Here is a 16,954-nt window from a genome sequence, read left to right as displayed (position 1 = left end):
GGTGCACTTTGAACTGCTTGGAACAGAAATTGCATTTTGATTTTCAGAGAAAAAACAAGTTGCTGATTTTGTCACTTGTGTCAGGTGAAAAGTTGACTGAGCGACATCAGAACGTGCACATTTGAAGGAAGCGATGAGAGCAGAGATGAGATGCGGTGTGCGTGTTTGCACTACCTTACAACCTTGGCAACACACTCCATGCGCACATTGAGCTCCTTGTTTCAGGGTGCAATTGTTGGCGTTGCAGCAGTCATTGGTGCATTCCTGCAAGCAAACACGTGTCAGCTGTTATTTCGTCACCTCGTGGGACATTTGTGTCCACCTCACCTCCTCTTCTTTTTTTATTTCATATGTACAGTTATGAAATTTTCTCAGGCTGAGGATTTTTCTCATTTCTGACTTGCGCTCTTCTTAATAACTTCCTGTTTTTAACACGAGGGAGCAATTTTGTGTTTCTGAAAGATGACTTAACTGCACTCCAATGGAGAAAATGAATGAGGTCATTTTGATTGGAAGAAGTGCAAATATTCTCTGCTTTGAAAATATATTCCTGCCAGTAAAAAAAACAAAAAAAACAAAAGCTGTCAGAAACATTTTATTTTAGTTTGGGAAGACATTTTTCCCGCCAGTAAAAACAAACAAACAAACAAACAAACATGTCTGACTTGACATGTATCTGAGAGTTGACATAATGAAAATATTGTTTGACTTGTACTTGACTAAATGCATTCAAATGATGTGAGTTGTGGATTTATAAGCGATAATCGGCCATCACATTGAAGCTAAGAGCTTGCAAACATGATTTCGCCACTCCGGAATGTGTTTCCATACCCTGCTGACCATGGAGAATAATTACATTTTCATTTAAAGGGAATTCAATCCAAATGTTTCTCTTTTTTTTATATATATATATACACAGTACAAAAATATGTTCTATGCAGCCCTTCTAGTCTAAGCAATATTCTGGTCAATATTGCAATTGCGTAATATGAATTAAGCATCAAAATTCACCCATTTACACCTATCTTGGGGGCGGCCATTTTGCGACTTGCTGTCAACTGAAAATGACATCACAGTTGTTCAGGGCTCAAGTAACGACCAATCACGGCTCACCTGTTTTCTGACTTTGCTCGTATGACGTGCACAAGCTGAGCTGTGATTGGTCATTACTTGAGCCCTGAGCAACTGTGATGTCATTTTCAGTCTACAGCAATTGGTAAAATGGCCGCCCCCTGAAATGGATAATCCATATTCCACAAACACAATATTCATCAGAATTCTGTGTTTCGTCTACTGTGGGCACCTCGAACATATTTATGAAAAGAAAAATTGTGGGTTGACTTCCTCTTTGAGAAGTTGAAGCGCCCTCTGCTGGCTGTGGAAATCAGCAAGTCGGCGTCAACAAGGAAAAGCTTTCAATGGCAAATAAACTCTGTAAGGTTAAACTTGAGACACTTTACAGCGTCACTTCTGCGGCAAGAAGATTAAAAGAAGATGACAGCCGAGTCGAAACTTGACAAAATGTTGGCGAGGAGCGAGCGGTGGGCGCCGAGTATAAAAATAAAAACGCAGAGGTGCGACACGCTGCTGCTGTTGTGTCACAGCGCACGCACACACACACACACACACACAGCATGGCCTGTTGCCATGGCGCCCTCTGTAGCGCCCGCCGCTGCGCTCCTCCAAACAAACGTGCGAGTCGATTCGAGCACGGGGGAGCAGGCAAACGATCCTGGCGTGACGGAACGGAGACGGGATTATGAGCGACGACGACAACAACGTGCGGTTGTGCGCTCTGACACTCGCTTGACAAAGAACCAATGATTGAATTAGCATCGCACAAAGCAACGTGCCAAGTCATCAAATGTTGTACAGAACTGACAACATTGTACTTGTGGACGGTCCTTTTTTTTATTTTAACTTTAAGAATGAGTACTTCAGTGAGCACGCGTCAACTTGGACGTTGAGGAAGTTGATGCAATTTTGCAGCTTGTCTCATGTGCAATGCAAAAATTGCAAAGAGCCTCTCGCGGCAGTCAGACACCAATTTGCTCCGCCCCTCCCACGAAACAAGGCTGGCTTAACCTTTGGAGTTACACGGCAAACATCTGGTCCACGTTTGAGGAGACGGACGATCCCTCTTCGGCAAAACAGACCTTGCTAATCAATGGCCGAAGGTGCTAACAAAGAGAAAAGGCGACGCGCTCACATCCAGTTCGCCGCAGTCGCACTCCTCTCCGTCCTCCACGAAGCCGTTGCCGCAGCGTTTCCCCCCGACCAGGTCCTTCATGTCGGGCATGTTGTAGAGACACATGCCACCTCCTTTCTGGAAGTAGCTGTCGAGGTCGCGCTTGCTGCACTGACTGAACACCCTCGGAAACGGATGCCTGGGAGGGAGTCACGGACGGCGGGTCACGTTGGAGGGCAAGCGAGTGGCGGAAGGCGGAAGGCGGAAGGCGGAAGGCGGAAGGCGGAAGGCGGAAGGCGGAAGGCGGGCCTCACCCGGTGGCGGCGGCCATGACGCAGCCTCCCTGGTCGGCCGTGGCCTCCACGCAGCAGCCGTCGTGGTCGTGACTCATCCCGAAGTTGTGGCCGATCTCGTGGGCCATGGTGGCCGCGGCGCCGATGGACAGCTCCGAGTGGTCCTGAGTTACAAAAAGCAAAAACGCTTACGATTCAGTCCCAAAACGCACACGCCAAAAACAGGGCAACATTATGGAACAACAGCATAACAGAGTAAAATAACGGTTTCTTTCTTAGCCCAGACGGGGACTGACTGCTATTTGGCTCAATTTGTTGTTGTTTTTTTAGGCACAAAACAACACAAAAAATGTTTTCTTTGTACAAAATAGCCCCCCAAATTGGATTGCTATGTACAAATAGAACCCTCAAAATTTGACTGTTTTGTACAAAAATGACCCAGTTACTGGTCAAAAAGGAAACCAGTACTACTTGGATGAATTTGATTTTTTATTTGATTTGATTTATTTTTTTTGAACCACCCAACTACCAACCCCAAAAAAAAATAACCCCCCAAAAATTGTACAATAGTAACCAAAAAACTTGACGTCCAAAAATAATCAAATTATGATTCAAAAAGCGGGCACAAAACAATCCAATTTTTATTTATTTATTTTTTTGTCTTTTTGACTCATAATCGGGTTATTTTTGCTAAAAGAAGGAATGTTTTGTCCTAAAAAAAAAAAAATCATCATAGTCGGTCATGTCAACAGGTTTCATGTTGATCAGTGAGGCAGAAGGAAAAAAAAAAAAAAAAGAGAAAAAGTCCTTCGCACATACCACATTGATCCCTCCGGAGTTCTCCAGACTGCACATGCCCTCCAGCGGCGCCATCCCGATCGTTGTCCCCTTGAAGATCACGCCGCTGTGAAAGAGGCGCGCGCGTAAACATCACTCAAGCGCCTCCTCCTCCATGTTGATTTAGTGACTTCACGGTGGATGCACATCGATCGCTGATGCCAGGAGGAGGAGGAGGAGGAGGAGGAGGACACCCAGACAACCTCCATCCGCCTTCTCAAACTAAGTTCCCATCCTTTGATAAGGAGCGAAATAATATTTGTATTCACGTGAGCAGTTGCGCGTTGTCGTGCTTCTTGCGGGACTTCAACTTTTGTCTCCACTGCAGGAAAGACCAGAGCGTGGCGTTGGGTTCCTCCGTAACGATGCATTGGTCGCGCTCCGTCCACACCTCCAGACCAATGAGAGGCACGCGGATGTTGAGAGCCCTGTAGAACTGAAAAAGAAAAAAAAAGTTCCTGTTGATGATGCGGTCAATTCCACGACAAAAGCGCATCTTTTACCTTGTCCACGTAATTGGCAATTTCCATGATCCTCGTCTTGATTTTCTCATAGTCTCGATTCTGTCGTTTAAACTGCAGGAAAGGAAAACGCAGCCGAGCAATAATGAGGTCCAACCGTTTCAACGTAACGCGATGAGTCTCGCTTTGCCGCTTTCACTCTTGTCCATCATCGTAATTACACAAATTAGACGCTGCACCTTTTTGCAAGAAAGACTTTTTTTTTTTCTCAGCCCTACTCGGAAGCTGAATATGGCAAAGTTGTTGTGAGCAGTGTAAATAAGCGAGCCGTTGGCTCTTGGGATGAGATGATGGATTATGGGCGTGGCTTACCAGTGTGTTGTCAGCCACAATGTAGAGCTCCATGTACTTCGTGGTGCCCCACGTGTTTCTTTTCACCTGGAATTAGGAGGAGGATGACTAATGCAAACATACGTATAGATAAAACTAACCTGGCTGCATTCTAACAGCTTCCAAACGTTTGATGAGCCTCAGGCGAATGTGCGCTATTTGTGTCGAATAATTGAGTGGATGTAACATGAGTTCATGGTTCACCGTTTTCTTTTTATTTGGAAAGAAGCAAACAAAAAGCCAAAGCGGCGTCAGTTCTGCACTCCAAACCGGGATGGTTAATGGGGAGCCGGCACGCGGAAAATGGAGAGCCAGGGGAATAAGGAAGATAAAGAAATGGATGTTGCCCCAGTGGAGCGCTAAGAGCGCTTCAGCTAATGATGTGAACCCTTTCAAGTGATTGATGATAGAAATATGGGGGGATAAATGAGAAAGAAAATACGCAAAGCATTCAAGACAAATGATGGCGGAGGATACCGAGGAGAAGTGGAGCTAAGCAAGCTACGTTCAATTCATCTTCCTTTGTGAAGACACGTTGGAAGCGGCACCCTGAGAGCGATTCACGACCGTTTACATCCAGCTAAGAAAAGACTTCCGCATCCATCCAGCAAAACGGACTCAAAGGACAAGTGATCAGCTCATGACGATGCCTGCATCCATTTTTGTTTTTTGTTTTTGACACTCACCCTTAAATGATGCGGTCTGAGGAAGTCGGCCATGCGGTTCGACAACGCAACGTGATGTCCTTGTTGGCCGCAGGCTCCGCCTCTAAATTCCAGTTGTTCCGCGGGCAGCAAGGAATGGCGGAGGGGCGCACCCGCGCCGACCATCGGCTCCAGGTAGTAGGTGTTGTTCCAATTCAAAGATATCAGGCCCCTGGGTCAAAGGTGACAACAAGCGTGTTCAACTTGACGACAGACAAACTAAGAAGTTATTCTTAGCATAACCACTAGCTTAATGCTAACAGAATTGAAACGCCACAGAGGGGCTAACTAAAACTAGCGTCGACAGTTAGCTCGCTCTTGTGGGAGTGTGACGATATCGCGATAAATTGTGATACTTGCCTTATGCCAAGTATCGATATTTGTAGTTCATATACAGCCTCTACAACGGCTCCATTGTCATTTACTTATTGAGCAATTACTTGGCGGGCCGCTAGGGGGAGCTCCTCATAAGAGTGGCGGGAAAATGTACGGAAGTCTTCAGGCGAAGAAGACGTGCGTAAGAAATGTATCTGTGACTCAAAACATATTTTATGTTTTGACTTTTTGAAGCACACAATTTCTGAGGAACATTAATAATGCTGGATTTAATATTGAAGTAATATTATTGATGTATTTACCTTTGCAATGTTACACAAAAAAAAAAAAAATGTGTCACAGTTTACACTATGTGACTGACTGACATGTTGCATGACAATTGTGTTGAAGAAATACACAATTTTGTTCACAGAAGTTGTCTCTGTTAAGAAGTATATAACTCTTGTAATATCAAAGATGTGAACATTTTTGGACAGTTTTACAATATGTGTAAAGAGAAAAATCAGGAAAAATCTGTCAAATTTTGAGGGGGGGGGATGGAAAGTCTTTGCCTTAGCCGATGAATCGGTCGGGCGTTTGCAAAAAAGTTTGCCAAGCGCTTGCTAAGAGGATCAAATGAGTCGTCTTCAAGGACGAACGTCTGTCAGGATTAATGAGGATCTTGTGCAAAAGTGGGAATCATCACACAGACGGCACCTGTGCCGGAAACAGGAGCCAATTTGCATGCATATCAGTCGGGACATGAATCACATCTCTTTTTCCTTGCTGAAATATTAACAAAGGTGAAACTGTACGAGACCCTAAAGAGCGAGCGGCGGACGTGCGGTCAATGTCTGCAGGAAAAAAAGAAAAGAAAAAAAAAAGTCAAGAGCGTCGAGTTGTCGTCCACACCTGACACCTGAGCAGGTGCTGACGGCCACCCAGGAATTCGGATGTCCTCTTACGCTGCCGTGGTAGAAACAGTGATCCTGGAGAAAAACACAAACAAAAATCTTTGATGAAGACATGACATAAAAGCCACATGGGATGAGCAACGTTTCTTCTCGTCACGTCCGAATTCGGAATTTGAATTTGAGTCGCTTTTTACACGACATCAAAGTGAAAGCAAATCGGCTGCTGTGAATCCTTGTTGAAGCAGAAAAAGAATCACAGTAGCTCAAGATGTCAAACGCCGCCATTTTGGCCTTATTACCAGCTGCTAATGTTAAAAGGAGACTTTATCGCCACCAGGTTTAAATTATGCAAGCAGGTTGGATTTTTTTTTTTTTTTTTTTTTAAAGCATCCCAAATTGTCAGTTCATCAGAGCGTGAAATGAGCTCTTTCATTCCAGCTCGGTTATAGCGAACATACAAATTAATTGTCAGTGAGAGTGGGGGGGGGGCGACCGGCCCACCTCCCACCCACCAACCAGCAATTAACTTCTGCCAGGGTGTGAGTCCAACGCAGCGGCTCTCACGTGTGTGCGCAGACAAGCGGGTGCGGCGTCCGAATGGAGATGCATTTTGGCATATTTCGTGATGTAAAATATCTTCAGGACGACGGATGAACGATTCATCACATTGAAATCGACATCGCACCGTAGAAGAACGGTTTTTTTCTTCAAATTGTTATGGCTGCAAAAAAAACAACAACTTTGCTTTATTCACTTTTAATGTCTTAACATAAACCTTATGAGACCCAAAAATGGATGAAAAAAAATTGCAATCGTATTGAGAAGAAGATCTCAACTGAAAATCTTTCAGTTCTAATCAGGACAATGCTTAAAAAAAACAAAAACAAAAAAAACCCAGCAATCTTTAAGGGGGCTGTGACGTTTTACCGCATGTGAATTTGGATGAAATGACGTCACGCTGTAATTGCTTTGGGAAAGACAAACCTCACAAGTCCGACTGGAGTCAAGTGTCTCACCTTCAATCTTCTGCCATGTAAGCAGAACATCATTCTGTCAGTTTTGGCTTGCTCTCCGCTTGAATGCGACTGCAGACGGACTGAAAAGTGAAAAGTCGACTGCACACTCAAGTGTTTGTTAGCTTAGCAACTAGCATTGGCTTCGTCTGTTCTCTCTCGCTCGACTCCTCGTCCGCTTATTACAAGCGGACTTTATTTGCCGCCGTGGAGATGAGGATTAGTTACAGAGAGAATTGAAATACAATTGAATATACTTATAGGCTAAAATGTTTTACCAAGTGCAAGTCGATACCCCGTGGAATTATGGGGGAAAATGTACTTGCCATTGAAAAATATTTACTCCACACTTGCCATATAGCAAACAGTTAGCTTAGCAAGCTAGCATCCCCCAGTTCGCAAGCTCACCATAATGACTCGAGCAGCGGTGTCAAACATACGGCCCGTGGGCTGCATCAGGCCCACAAATGGGTTTAATCCGGCCAGTGAGATGATTTTGTAAAGTGAAAAAAAAAAAAAATCTAACGTCGGACTAATTAATCAAAACAAATACATTTGTAATTTCACAAGCAGTCCTCAGATGTGCAACGCAACTTTTACGGGGAATGGTCGTTATTTTACACGCAACTTCAACTACGGTTTGTTGAATTTTTATTATTTTGTATCATACGACACAAATTCAATAACTGGTAACACAAATAGATATGACAAGGATTAACGTCCCTATAACATCATTAATTGTGCCACGCAATGCATTCTGGGAACAATATATGCAAAACAGGTGGATTTAACACGTATACGGGCAAATTGCATTTGTGTTATTTTTGGGAACAATACGATGACAGTTGTGCTCCGTCATTTAGAAAATCTGCGTATAAATGTCGGCAATTTTTTGTTAATGATATCGTGTTATTTTCCTCCATGTGGCCCCTGAGCTAACGTGAGTTTGACACCCCTGGACGAGAGGGAGCCTGCGTACACACACACACTGGTCGAAATCAGCCAATGTCGGCAGCTAATGGTGGATTGGTCATTAAAAAGGACACACCAGGGCCCGTTTATTGCTTTTTGCTGTGTTAATTCCCAATTTGTATTCACTTTACTTACGGTGTAATTCTTACTGGTCACGGTCAGCGGCCGCCCGTCGACTGCGTAGTAAGTCTCGGTGAAGTCTGGACCCAAAAGCTCACTAAAAGAGAAGAACACGTTGATTACCGTCACAAACAGGCTCGACTTTCACTATAACAGTCGAGTGAGACGCCTTGTAAACGTCACATGTTGGCGACTTACGAGGAAGGACTGAAACGCTCTTTTGTCTCGGACGGTGCCCGCTGGCATCAACAGGCCGAAAAGCGCTTCACAATGATCGCCTGTCACATGCGCAATATGAAAGCTTGCAGCTTTGCGAGCGGTTTTTGCCAGCGGTTTTTGCCAGCGAAAACGCATCCATCACCCGCAAACGTTTGCACGCGTTCGCATGAGTCCGTTGGAAAATCGACACCTACTGTGGCTTGAATTCCAGTCGGAAATAAAATGAGGCGCAATTACATTTCTGTGTGGAGCCGGAGGGGAAAATATTTTCTTCCCATGATGACATCAAATTGGTTGGCCTCTGGTTAAAAAATACCAAAATGCAAATCAATGTCGTTAATGTGATGACATATTATTCCCTGCTTCTCTAAGAGACATCTGGAAAAAACAGACGTCAACGATAGCAACACTGCACAAAATCAAACACACAATTGCTGCTTTATGGGGGACAAGAAAATGATTCGACACAAAAGACACATTTTTTTGCATGACACATTACAACATAAGACAAAAATCGACAAAAATCAATCCATTTTTTTTTTTCACTCTCTCTCCCTCTCTTGCTCTCTCTGTTGTAAAGTTAAATTAAAAAATATATATTAATATTTCATACTCCGGTCTCTTATACTCTGCTGCCACCTGCTGGCCGTCTTTGTAACAACAAATCATTGCTTCAAGCATTCTCTTCAGTTCAGAGACGGCACCAAAGCTGTCTGTATGCTGTAGCATCAAAAAAAAAAAAAAACATCTTAAAAAAAAAGAAGACATTTTTGGGACACTTAAAACATTTAAGATAGAATGTATTGATCCATGCCCTGCGATTGGCTGGCAACCAGTTCAGGGTGTCCCCCGCCTACTGCCCAAAAGCCAGCTGAGATAGGCTCCAGCACCCCCCGCGACCCTTGTGAAGAAAAATGGCCGTATTAATATTTCACGCTTGCCAATTGAAGGCACACGATCGGTCTGGTGCAAACTTGCATTCAGACCGCGTGAGTCCATTTGCATGCAAAGCGTCTGCCAAGTGAAGGGAACAAACACAAAAATGCTTTGAGAGCTTAAATAAGTCATTCGTGGGAAAAAAATCACATCAAAAAACCGTGACGTGAAAGGTGATGGGGGCTGTTGCCAAATGAAAGATGGCGAGCAGGACGTCGCGTCGCGTCGCTCGCTCGCGGCCCGTCTCGGCCAGTCGCTTTCAGAAGGTCACGTCGTGAGCGATGAGGCCCACCTGCTCTTCAAGCGAGACGCACGCCATCAAGTCGGCTACTTCCTGAACTGGGCAGGAAACGGTTGACGACAGCCGCACCTGTTCTCGGTCTTCAACGGATTTCTGCTGCCGAGCGCCACTTACTCACCAACACTTCCTGCCAGTCTTACAAGTACAGTCATATCTTGACAAAGAGTTTTTCAACAAAGATGAAAAACTTATTGACACTCGCAGGTCAAGTTTACTGTCAAACTAAACCTCATCAATGAAACTTTGATTCTTTGTGCTGCCCTCTTGCCAGTTTTATACACACTTCTGAAATAACAAATTTCACATTTAACAATGTTATTAGAGATACAATGAGTCATTGACTAATCCACAACTAATTGATTCTGAAATGAATCGATAAAAATTTGAAGTAATTGTTCAGAAATCTTGTTTAATTTAGAATCGTTTCAAAGCCTCTCGACAATAAATATCCAATTTCTCGAGTCCTCAATGAGGGCAGACCGACTCTCTTTTTTTAAGTAAGACATCTGCTAAATCTGCTTTTATTTTGAAAAACAATGATCAACATTGCTGCCAATTTTCTGATACTACTGACCAAACCAGAATCGTAACTCGTTTATGTTTGTGCATTTTCTGCACTGTCAAGTTGAAGAAAAAAAAAAAAAAAAAGTCCTTTTTTAGAACAAAGGAATGGAAACTAAAACATATTTTTCTTAAATATGATTCATTGACTAGTTGACAAAAAAATTGAGATTTGTCGATTATTAACTCATTTGCACATTTTAAATATTGCCATGGTCCCAAAAACATTTTTTTTAATGATAGAGAATACAGAAGGCTTGATGCAGCCTCTGACCTGAAGAAGTTGCTTAAAGCAGTGGTAGTTATTACAAAAAAACGGCCAACAGGTGGCAGCAGAGTATAAGAGATCAACTGGGGCCATCTTGTAACAAGCTCTTTCCCCAGTGTTTTCAACAGGTTTGTCAATAATGATGACACTCAGCTATATTCTTATGCTAATTGCTGCAAATGGAAACAGATACAAATGTACATTTTTTATTCCTGATGAAAGAAGATACTCGAATATTTCTTTCCATTTCCATTTTCAAATAATTAATTCTATAACATTTCTAGAAAATCACAATGTCCTCTCACTGTTTTGTTTTTTTGTTTCTTGATCAGACTAATGTCACGTCCATTCATTTCATGTTGATTTGAGTCGCAAGCTTGGCAACAGATAACAAATAAATGCACACGTCAAGGTACCGCATCGCTACTGAATCGGGTATTATCCGCCCCTCCCAGGACTGACATCCTGCAAGCTGAAAGCTCATCAGCATTTTCTTTTTCTTTTTCTTTTTTTTCACACCACTGTTGACTTGGAGCTGCCAGTCATCATCACAGCCGCGTCATCCCGAGCCGGAATAGACGCCGATAAGAAGAACAAAGGCCGTATTTGATTTGAAATCACAAAGTGGAAACACAGACGGGCTGGCGCTGAGTTCAAACAAATAATTTCCTTGGGTTTGAAAAAGAAATCAATGAAGAAAAGTGGGCTACTAAAACAGACTGATGTCATTCCATAAAACGATCTGGAGTCTCGCAGGAGTCCAAATTCCCACCTGGTCATGTTGGGTGTCGTGTCAATACATTAAGCTGAAATCAGCACGTTATCTAGGACACGTTTCCCAGTTGGGAAAGAAGAGCTTTGACTTTCTTCTGATGGTCTTGATAGCAGACTGTCGGCAAAAAAAAAAAAAAAAAATCCAACATAAATTGGTTTGTTCGGGGTTGCGGCAATTTCCGCGATAACGCTGGGATTAGAATACAGTGACAAGCGATCGTATTGCCAGTTGCTTTGACATTATTGGTCACACTCTTGTCCTTGTGAGGTTTTGGACCCGGAGACCAGCTCGCTCCCATTACACAAATAGCAGACTGTGACTCACGCGCTCGCTATTCAAACATCCGACGACATGTTGTGTGGTCGCCGTTGCAGATTTCTCCGGAATGTCCGGGAGGCATGCGACCACTCCAACGACACACTTTTATTGTCATACCAGTCTCATGGGACTGAATTGAAAAAAAAATAATTTTTAAAAACGTGTGGCCAACCAACCACTACATGGATGGTCGGACATTTATTCTGTCTACAGCATTATGAGTCAGCCATAAAACCTTTTTTTTTTTTTTTTTCCACACTTGGGGGATTACAGTCGACAGACCCATTCATTGTTTATGAGTTGTACAGTAAACGACAAGGAGAAAACATGGAAAACAATAATGAATCCAATGAACACTATGGAGGACCAAAAATCAAAAATAAATAAGTAAATAAATAAATAAAAGTGAAAAGAAAACAACATTTGTGAGAAGAAAACCAAATTTGTGAATACACAATGTGAAATTGGCTTCCCTCCCCACCACCCTGAATTTTACAACTTCAACTGGAAGTGAAACGCAAGCACGCTTGGTGGCCAGTAAACCCCGCCCCCTCCTCCTCATGGCCCCCATCTGTTTGGGACCAACATTCACTGGTCCAAACTTGTGCACTACTAACACCGACTAATGTTGATCAGCTTTTGTGCGATGCGTCTTCACTGAATGCCAACTTTTGTGGTTGCGTTTAGTTTTTTGTCTCCCGGCTTCTTGTTTTTGCCGCTGACCTTCCGAAAAGCGGCCGCTTTGTCTCCTCCGACTCGACACACGTCAATCTGTTTCCAAGCAACTGGAGCCTGCCGCATCCAGCGTGCTGCTTCTCGCTCGCCACATCCTCCGCCCCCAAAAAGTCGGATTCTTCATGTTATGTTCATGTCCAACTACAAGATGGTGATGCAAGGAGCTGTCCGCTTTCTTACATATATCGTCAAAAGGCAGTTGACAGTTTACATCACCAAATATTATTGCATAAATTGCTGAAATATGGTATACGAGGTGCTGCACATCACTGGGTTCCCACTTACTTAAGAAATACAAAACAATATGTTGAATTCAATACTCGACAATCAAAACAGTTATGTAACTTGTGGGGTGCCCCAGGGATCAATTCGGGGGCCACTACTTTTTCGCCTTTATGTGTATGATATTTCAACCATTTTGAAATTCTTAGAATGTATTTTGTTTGCAGACGACACCACCTAATGTATGATAAAGTGGTTCAACGCCAACAGACTGTCTATAAAAATGTGGAAAACCAGATTTAGGATGTTCAGTTGTAGAAATATCGATGTTGAAGCAACACTGACTGTGGAAGGTATAAAAATAGAAAGGAAGTTTCTTGCTATTATTACTGATGAACATTTAACAATCAAAACGCATATAAAATATGTCAAATGGAAGGTGTCACGAACCGTAGCCGTGTTACACAAGCTTAAAGAATCATTGAACAAGAATGCTTTGTTATTGTTTTATAATTCATAGATACCTGATCAATTGCATTGAGGTGTGGCAAAACCTACACTGAATCTTTCTTTTACAGAAACGTGCTGTTCGTGTCGTTTTCGGATGTGGATACAGAGACCACACTAATCCGACAGAATACAACAGAGAGAAAAATTCATTATTTTGAGAGGAGATATTTTTATATTAAGTTGTAATGTGCTAATGTGTCAAAAAATAAATAAATAAAAACCAAAAACAAAAAAACAAAACAATCGGGTGATTTTTCCTGATTTTAAAAGAGCTAATATTATCCGTGAATTGTTCAAGCTCTACTAAATGATGTTAAGAATTAAAATTCATCAGTTAAGGTACCACTTCACAGTTGTTATTTTCCTCTAAATTCATCAAGATGACCTCCAACAAAATAAAAACTGCAAAAAGTGCTCTTAAAGGAAATAAGAGCGGAACATGAGAACAGCGTTTGTGTTTCTGATCTCATTACACAGTTTGTGGTGTTTGAAATAGTTTGATCAAATCTACATTCATGTGTAATATTCTTGATCAAGCAAATCAAGTCATTCTATATAATGACTTCAGTTTGAAACATAGTTTAGGAACGAATGAAGTTTGCGAAGAAAGAAGGCAGCGGTGTCAATTGTAATATAATTCTTGATCCTTGGCCCCGGGATATTTTCTTTTTAAAGCACCTGGGAATATGCATAAAGTCTCCTTTAACACATAAAACCAAAAGTGAATAAAACCTTGGAGCTTTTTGGCCGCTCCAAGCGGCAAATGCGCTGGAACAAACAACTCAAGGTTGCGCTTTCTCAAAGATGGAAAGCAGGCATTTATCGAGGCGAAGGAGGAAATTTCGGCTCAAATTGCAGTGGGAATACTCACTGGTTATGTTCTACTTGTAGCACCAGTTGGAGGTCACCGGAGGAGAGCACAATTTCCCCTCTAATTGGCTGTTCATCCTGTTGGATTAAGAAGAGACATTTCGAGAGTCAGGTCATTATATGGAGGCGAAAATCAACGTTTGTTCCTCGAGAGCTTTTCCACAAAACCACCTTCACATGCTTCTTTCTATTCCATATTTGGTCTCAAGCCACCTGAGAGTTTCAGGAATGAACAGTTTGTGGTATATTTATGACTTATACAGTCGTTTATATCGTACAACGTCAATTACTCGAAATTGGCGGCAGATCTCGCTTCCCGTTCTACCGTATTGCATTTTCTGAAGCAGCACAGCAGTCGTCTTTGTTTCCACTCGCATGTCTTTGTAGTTCCATTTGATTGATTTTGCATACTGAAAAACGCTTTTCAAATCTTTGCTTTTTTTTCCTTTTTTTTTGCCCCCGCTCTTTCGCTCTTTGTGTTTCGGCTCCTGGTGACGTGAGCCGAGTTATGGCGAAAGAGGTTTAATCTTCACCCTGGCGCCCACGCGTGACACGTGACGCGCAAAGCCGCCGTTACCTCGTGCCGAGCGACGGCCGCTTTTGTGAATGTCATTGGGATTTCATTAGTTGGCCAAATCCTAGCCGGCGAATGAGAAGATGAGAAATGGGATGTGAGGATTTAGAAGGACGGAGAAGGAGATTTTGGTGATGGCGGGAGAGCCCAGCAGACAATGACAGAGACAGAGGAAGAAAGACAGGTGCTGAAGTGACGCGTATGGGATTCACGAGTTCCTCTGGAACATTCTGACATCGTACCATTTACTCTCTCAAATGCGCTTGATAACAACAACTCGGAGTGACACTGGCATTTTTCGGGGTGCATCACGATAAGAGAGCGCCAGCCAGAATTTGTGATTGAAAAAGTGCGTGTGAGCGAAATACAAATGCTGAAACACATCAGATATCAATTTCCTTCCCTGGCGAAACAGAAATGAAGTCTGCATGGAACTATTTGACTTTGAAAGCAGATTTAAAGTTGAAGCTCAGAATATTTTGTCCTAATCCAATATGTCATCTTCCCTGTCTGGCATAACGAAGAATACATCAACACATTCATTTCTTGAGTAATTGATGGAATAATCAGTAGGATAATCGATTATAGGGCCAACCAACCAAACGCCAACCAAGTTGGATAAGTCGAAACAGGAAGTTATTGACATCATGTAGCTAACAGCTAGCTCTACTCTTGTTTACTCACGGAATAATATTGAAGCATCGTATATTTCGTGACTTTTAAGACACTATTGCATGTGTAATGTAGATATAATGATGTTTGGTGGAAATGGTAGTTTGTGTTTGTTTACCCTAAGTGGTAGTAATGCTAATGCTAAGTTTATCACAGGCTAATTTGGTTGTTGTTTAAAGCTTATGTATAGAATATAATCAATTATGAGTTTGTTTATCCACTCAATTCATTTTTTTCATGATTTTTTGGAGTCTTTAGTGATTAGCTGAAAATTCCGTTCTATCCTTCCTAATGTGTGTAAAAATTGGACAGTTTGCATACATCCCGTGAATGTGAGCTTTTCCTCACCAGAAATACGCCGATTGGAAGCTTATAAGCGTACACACCGGCGTCTCCATTTCTCTCCACCTTATCCGAGTGAAACTAGGCCAACAGATGGTAAAAGAAGTGTCACTCTTCTTAGGTCCAATTTCACCCGGTCGGTGTGGATAAGGACCGGGGAAAAAGTGCCATGGAGCTTCACTTGTGAGAAACGAGCAGCACAAAGTGACGGGCATTTGCTTTCAGGAATTCTGGGGATGAGTAAATTAACCGAAAGTGCTCCCCCCTTATTATTTCCTTCCTCTGTTCAGCTCTTAAAAACAAAACAAAACAAGCAAACGTCTGGATAAACATTCATTAGGGTACAAACTAAAAAATCAGATCATGTGCAAGATTTGTGAGGACTTATGTTCAGACCTTACAGTAAAAACGCAGTATACCAAGTAAGTTGCTAAGGAATCACATGGTGGCCATTATTGAAACAAAGATGAGAATGTAACAAACAATTAGTGCAAATATCGATGATCTTGAAGTCAAGTCAAGGCGAGTTTATTTATAAGCCCTTAATCGCAAAAATCACAAAGGTTGACATAATAACGACATCCCCTGATCGAACCACAACAGGGCAAGGAAAAACTCAAGAAACCCATCAGGGGAAAATAAGAAACGGGTTCGTGAATGTGGAAATGCGCACTTCATTAATGAACTGCTTCTTGGTCTCTATTGATGCTGCTTAGCGTGTTGACATGACGGAAGACGTGCAGTCGTGAATTCAGGCTAATCACATGCACCCTGCAGCATCACGATGCACTCTACGAATACACATGGTGCTTTTTTTTCCCCCCTCATGGCAAACCATCGCCCTCATATTTACCACCATCTCTCAAAAGGGAATTCAGAAATCACGATTGAGGCGGAGGGCGGGAGACCAAAAACAGAACGTTCTTATTAAAACGAGGTCGAGTTTCTTGCTTGCCAACGCCAACAAGCTTTGCGGTATATTTCTTGTCAAATGGTTGGCCTCGGCTTGGCGAACAAAGAAATACATTTGAAGGAACGAGTGTTTGCAAGCTACAATTTCGAAGCCTTGAACACAAAGAAAACGGCTTAACAAAAGAAGAGAGGAGAAGTAATTTCTTCTTCTTCTTCTTAAGTTACACAGACACGGACGGTGATGCATCGTCGGCGTACGGTGCAGAAAATAAGTATTTGTCCTCTACTGAAATTACAAGTTTGCTCACAGAGAAATAAATAGTCAGTCAGTGTCTACATCACGTGACTAAGAGGTGTCACAAGACGTCAAGGACGCGATTGGGTTTAATCTGCAATTTTCTAACGGCGGTCAAGACACTTTACGGTACTGCAGCTCACTCGGGCTTCACAAGCGAGGTGCCGTCTTGGCCATTAGGAGCTACTTAAGGTTGAGCGTATCGCTCGAGGCGAGGATCAAGCCGGCGGATTAGAG

General features: G+C 42.6%; 1 protein-coding gene across 3 annotated transcripts in view; it reads right to left on the bottom strand.

Moving 5' to 3' along the window:
• The window catches only part of adam19a (ADAM metallopeptidase domain 19a), a 40,506-nt gene that overhangs the window by 9,093 nt on the left and 14,459 nt on the right, over nt 1-16,954 (bottom strand). For 2 of the 3 annotated variants that reach the window (XM_077498985.1, XM_077498984.1), the window contains exons 3-13: nt 13,924-14,000; nt 8,223-8,304; nt 6,101-6,177; nt 4,856-5,045; nt 4,152-4,217; nt 3,822-3,893; nt 3,588-3,754; nt 3,301-3,385; nt 2,503-2,645; nt 2,210-2,387; nt 175-264 (exon numbers count right to left, since the gene is read on the bottom strand). In XM_077498985.1, the coding sequence (XP_077355111.1) occupies nt 175-264; nt 2,210-2,387; nt 2,503-2,645; nt 3,301-3,385; nt 3,588-3,754; nt 3,822-3,893; nt 4,152-4,217; nt 4,856-5,045; nt 6,101-6,177; nt 8,223-8,304; nt 13,924-14,000 (1,227 nt within the window). Of the gene's footprint in view, nt 1-174; nt 265-2,209; nt 2,388-2,502; nt 2,646-3,300; nt 3,386-3,587; nt 3,755-3,821; nt 3,894-4,151; nt 4,218-4,855; nt 5,046-6,100; nt 6,178-8,222; nt 8,305-8,405; nt 8,611-13,923; nt 14,001-16,954 lie in introns of those variants that run through there. The other variant, XM_077498986.1, reaches the window with a different exon arrangement.

The sequence above is a fragment of the Festucalex cinctus genome, chromosome 16 (genome assembly GCF_051991245.1).
Source record: "Festucalex cinctus isolate MCC-2025b chromosome 16, RoL_Fcin_1.0, whole genome shotgun sequence".
In the NCBI taxonomy this organism is placed as follows: Eukaryota; Metazoa; Chordata; class Actinopteri; order Syngnathiformes; family Syngnathidae; genus Festucalex; species Festucalex cinctus.
The sequence above is the reverse complement of the archived record's forward strand: the minus strand, read 5'-3'. Positions and strand labels throughout refer to the sequence as shown.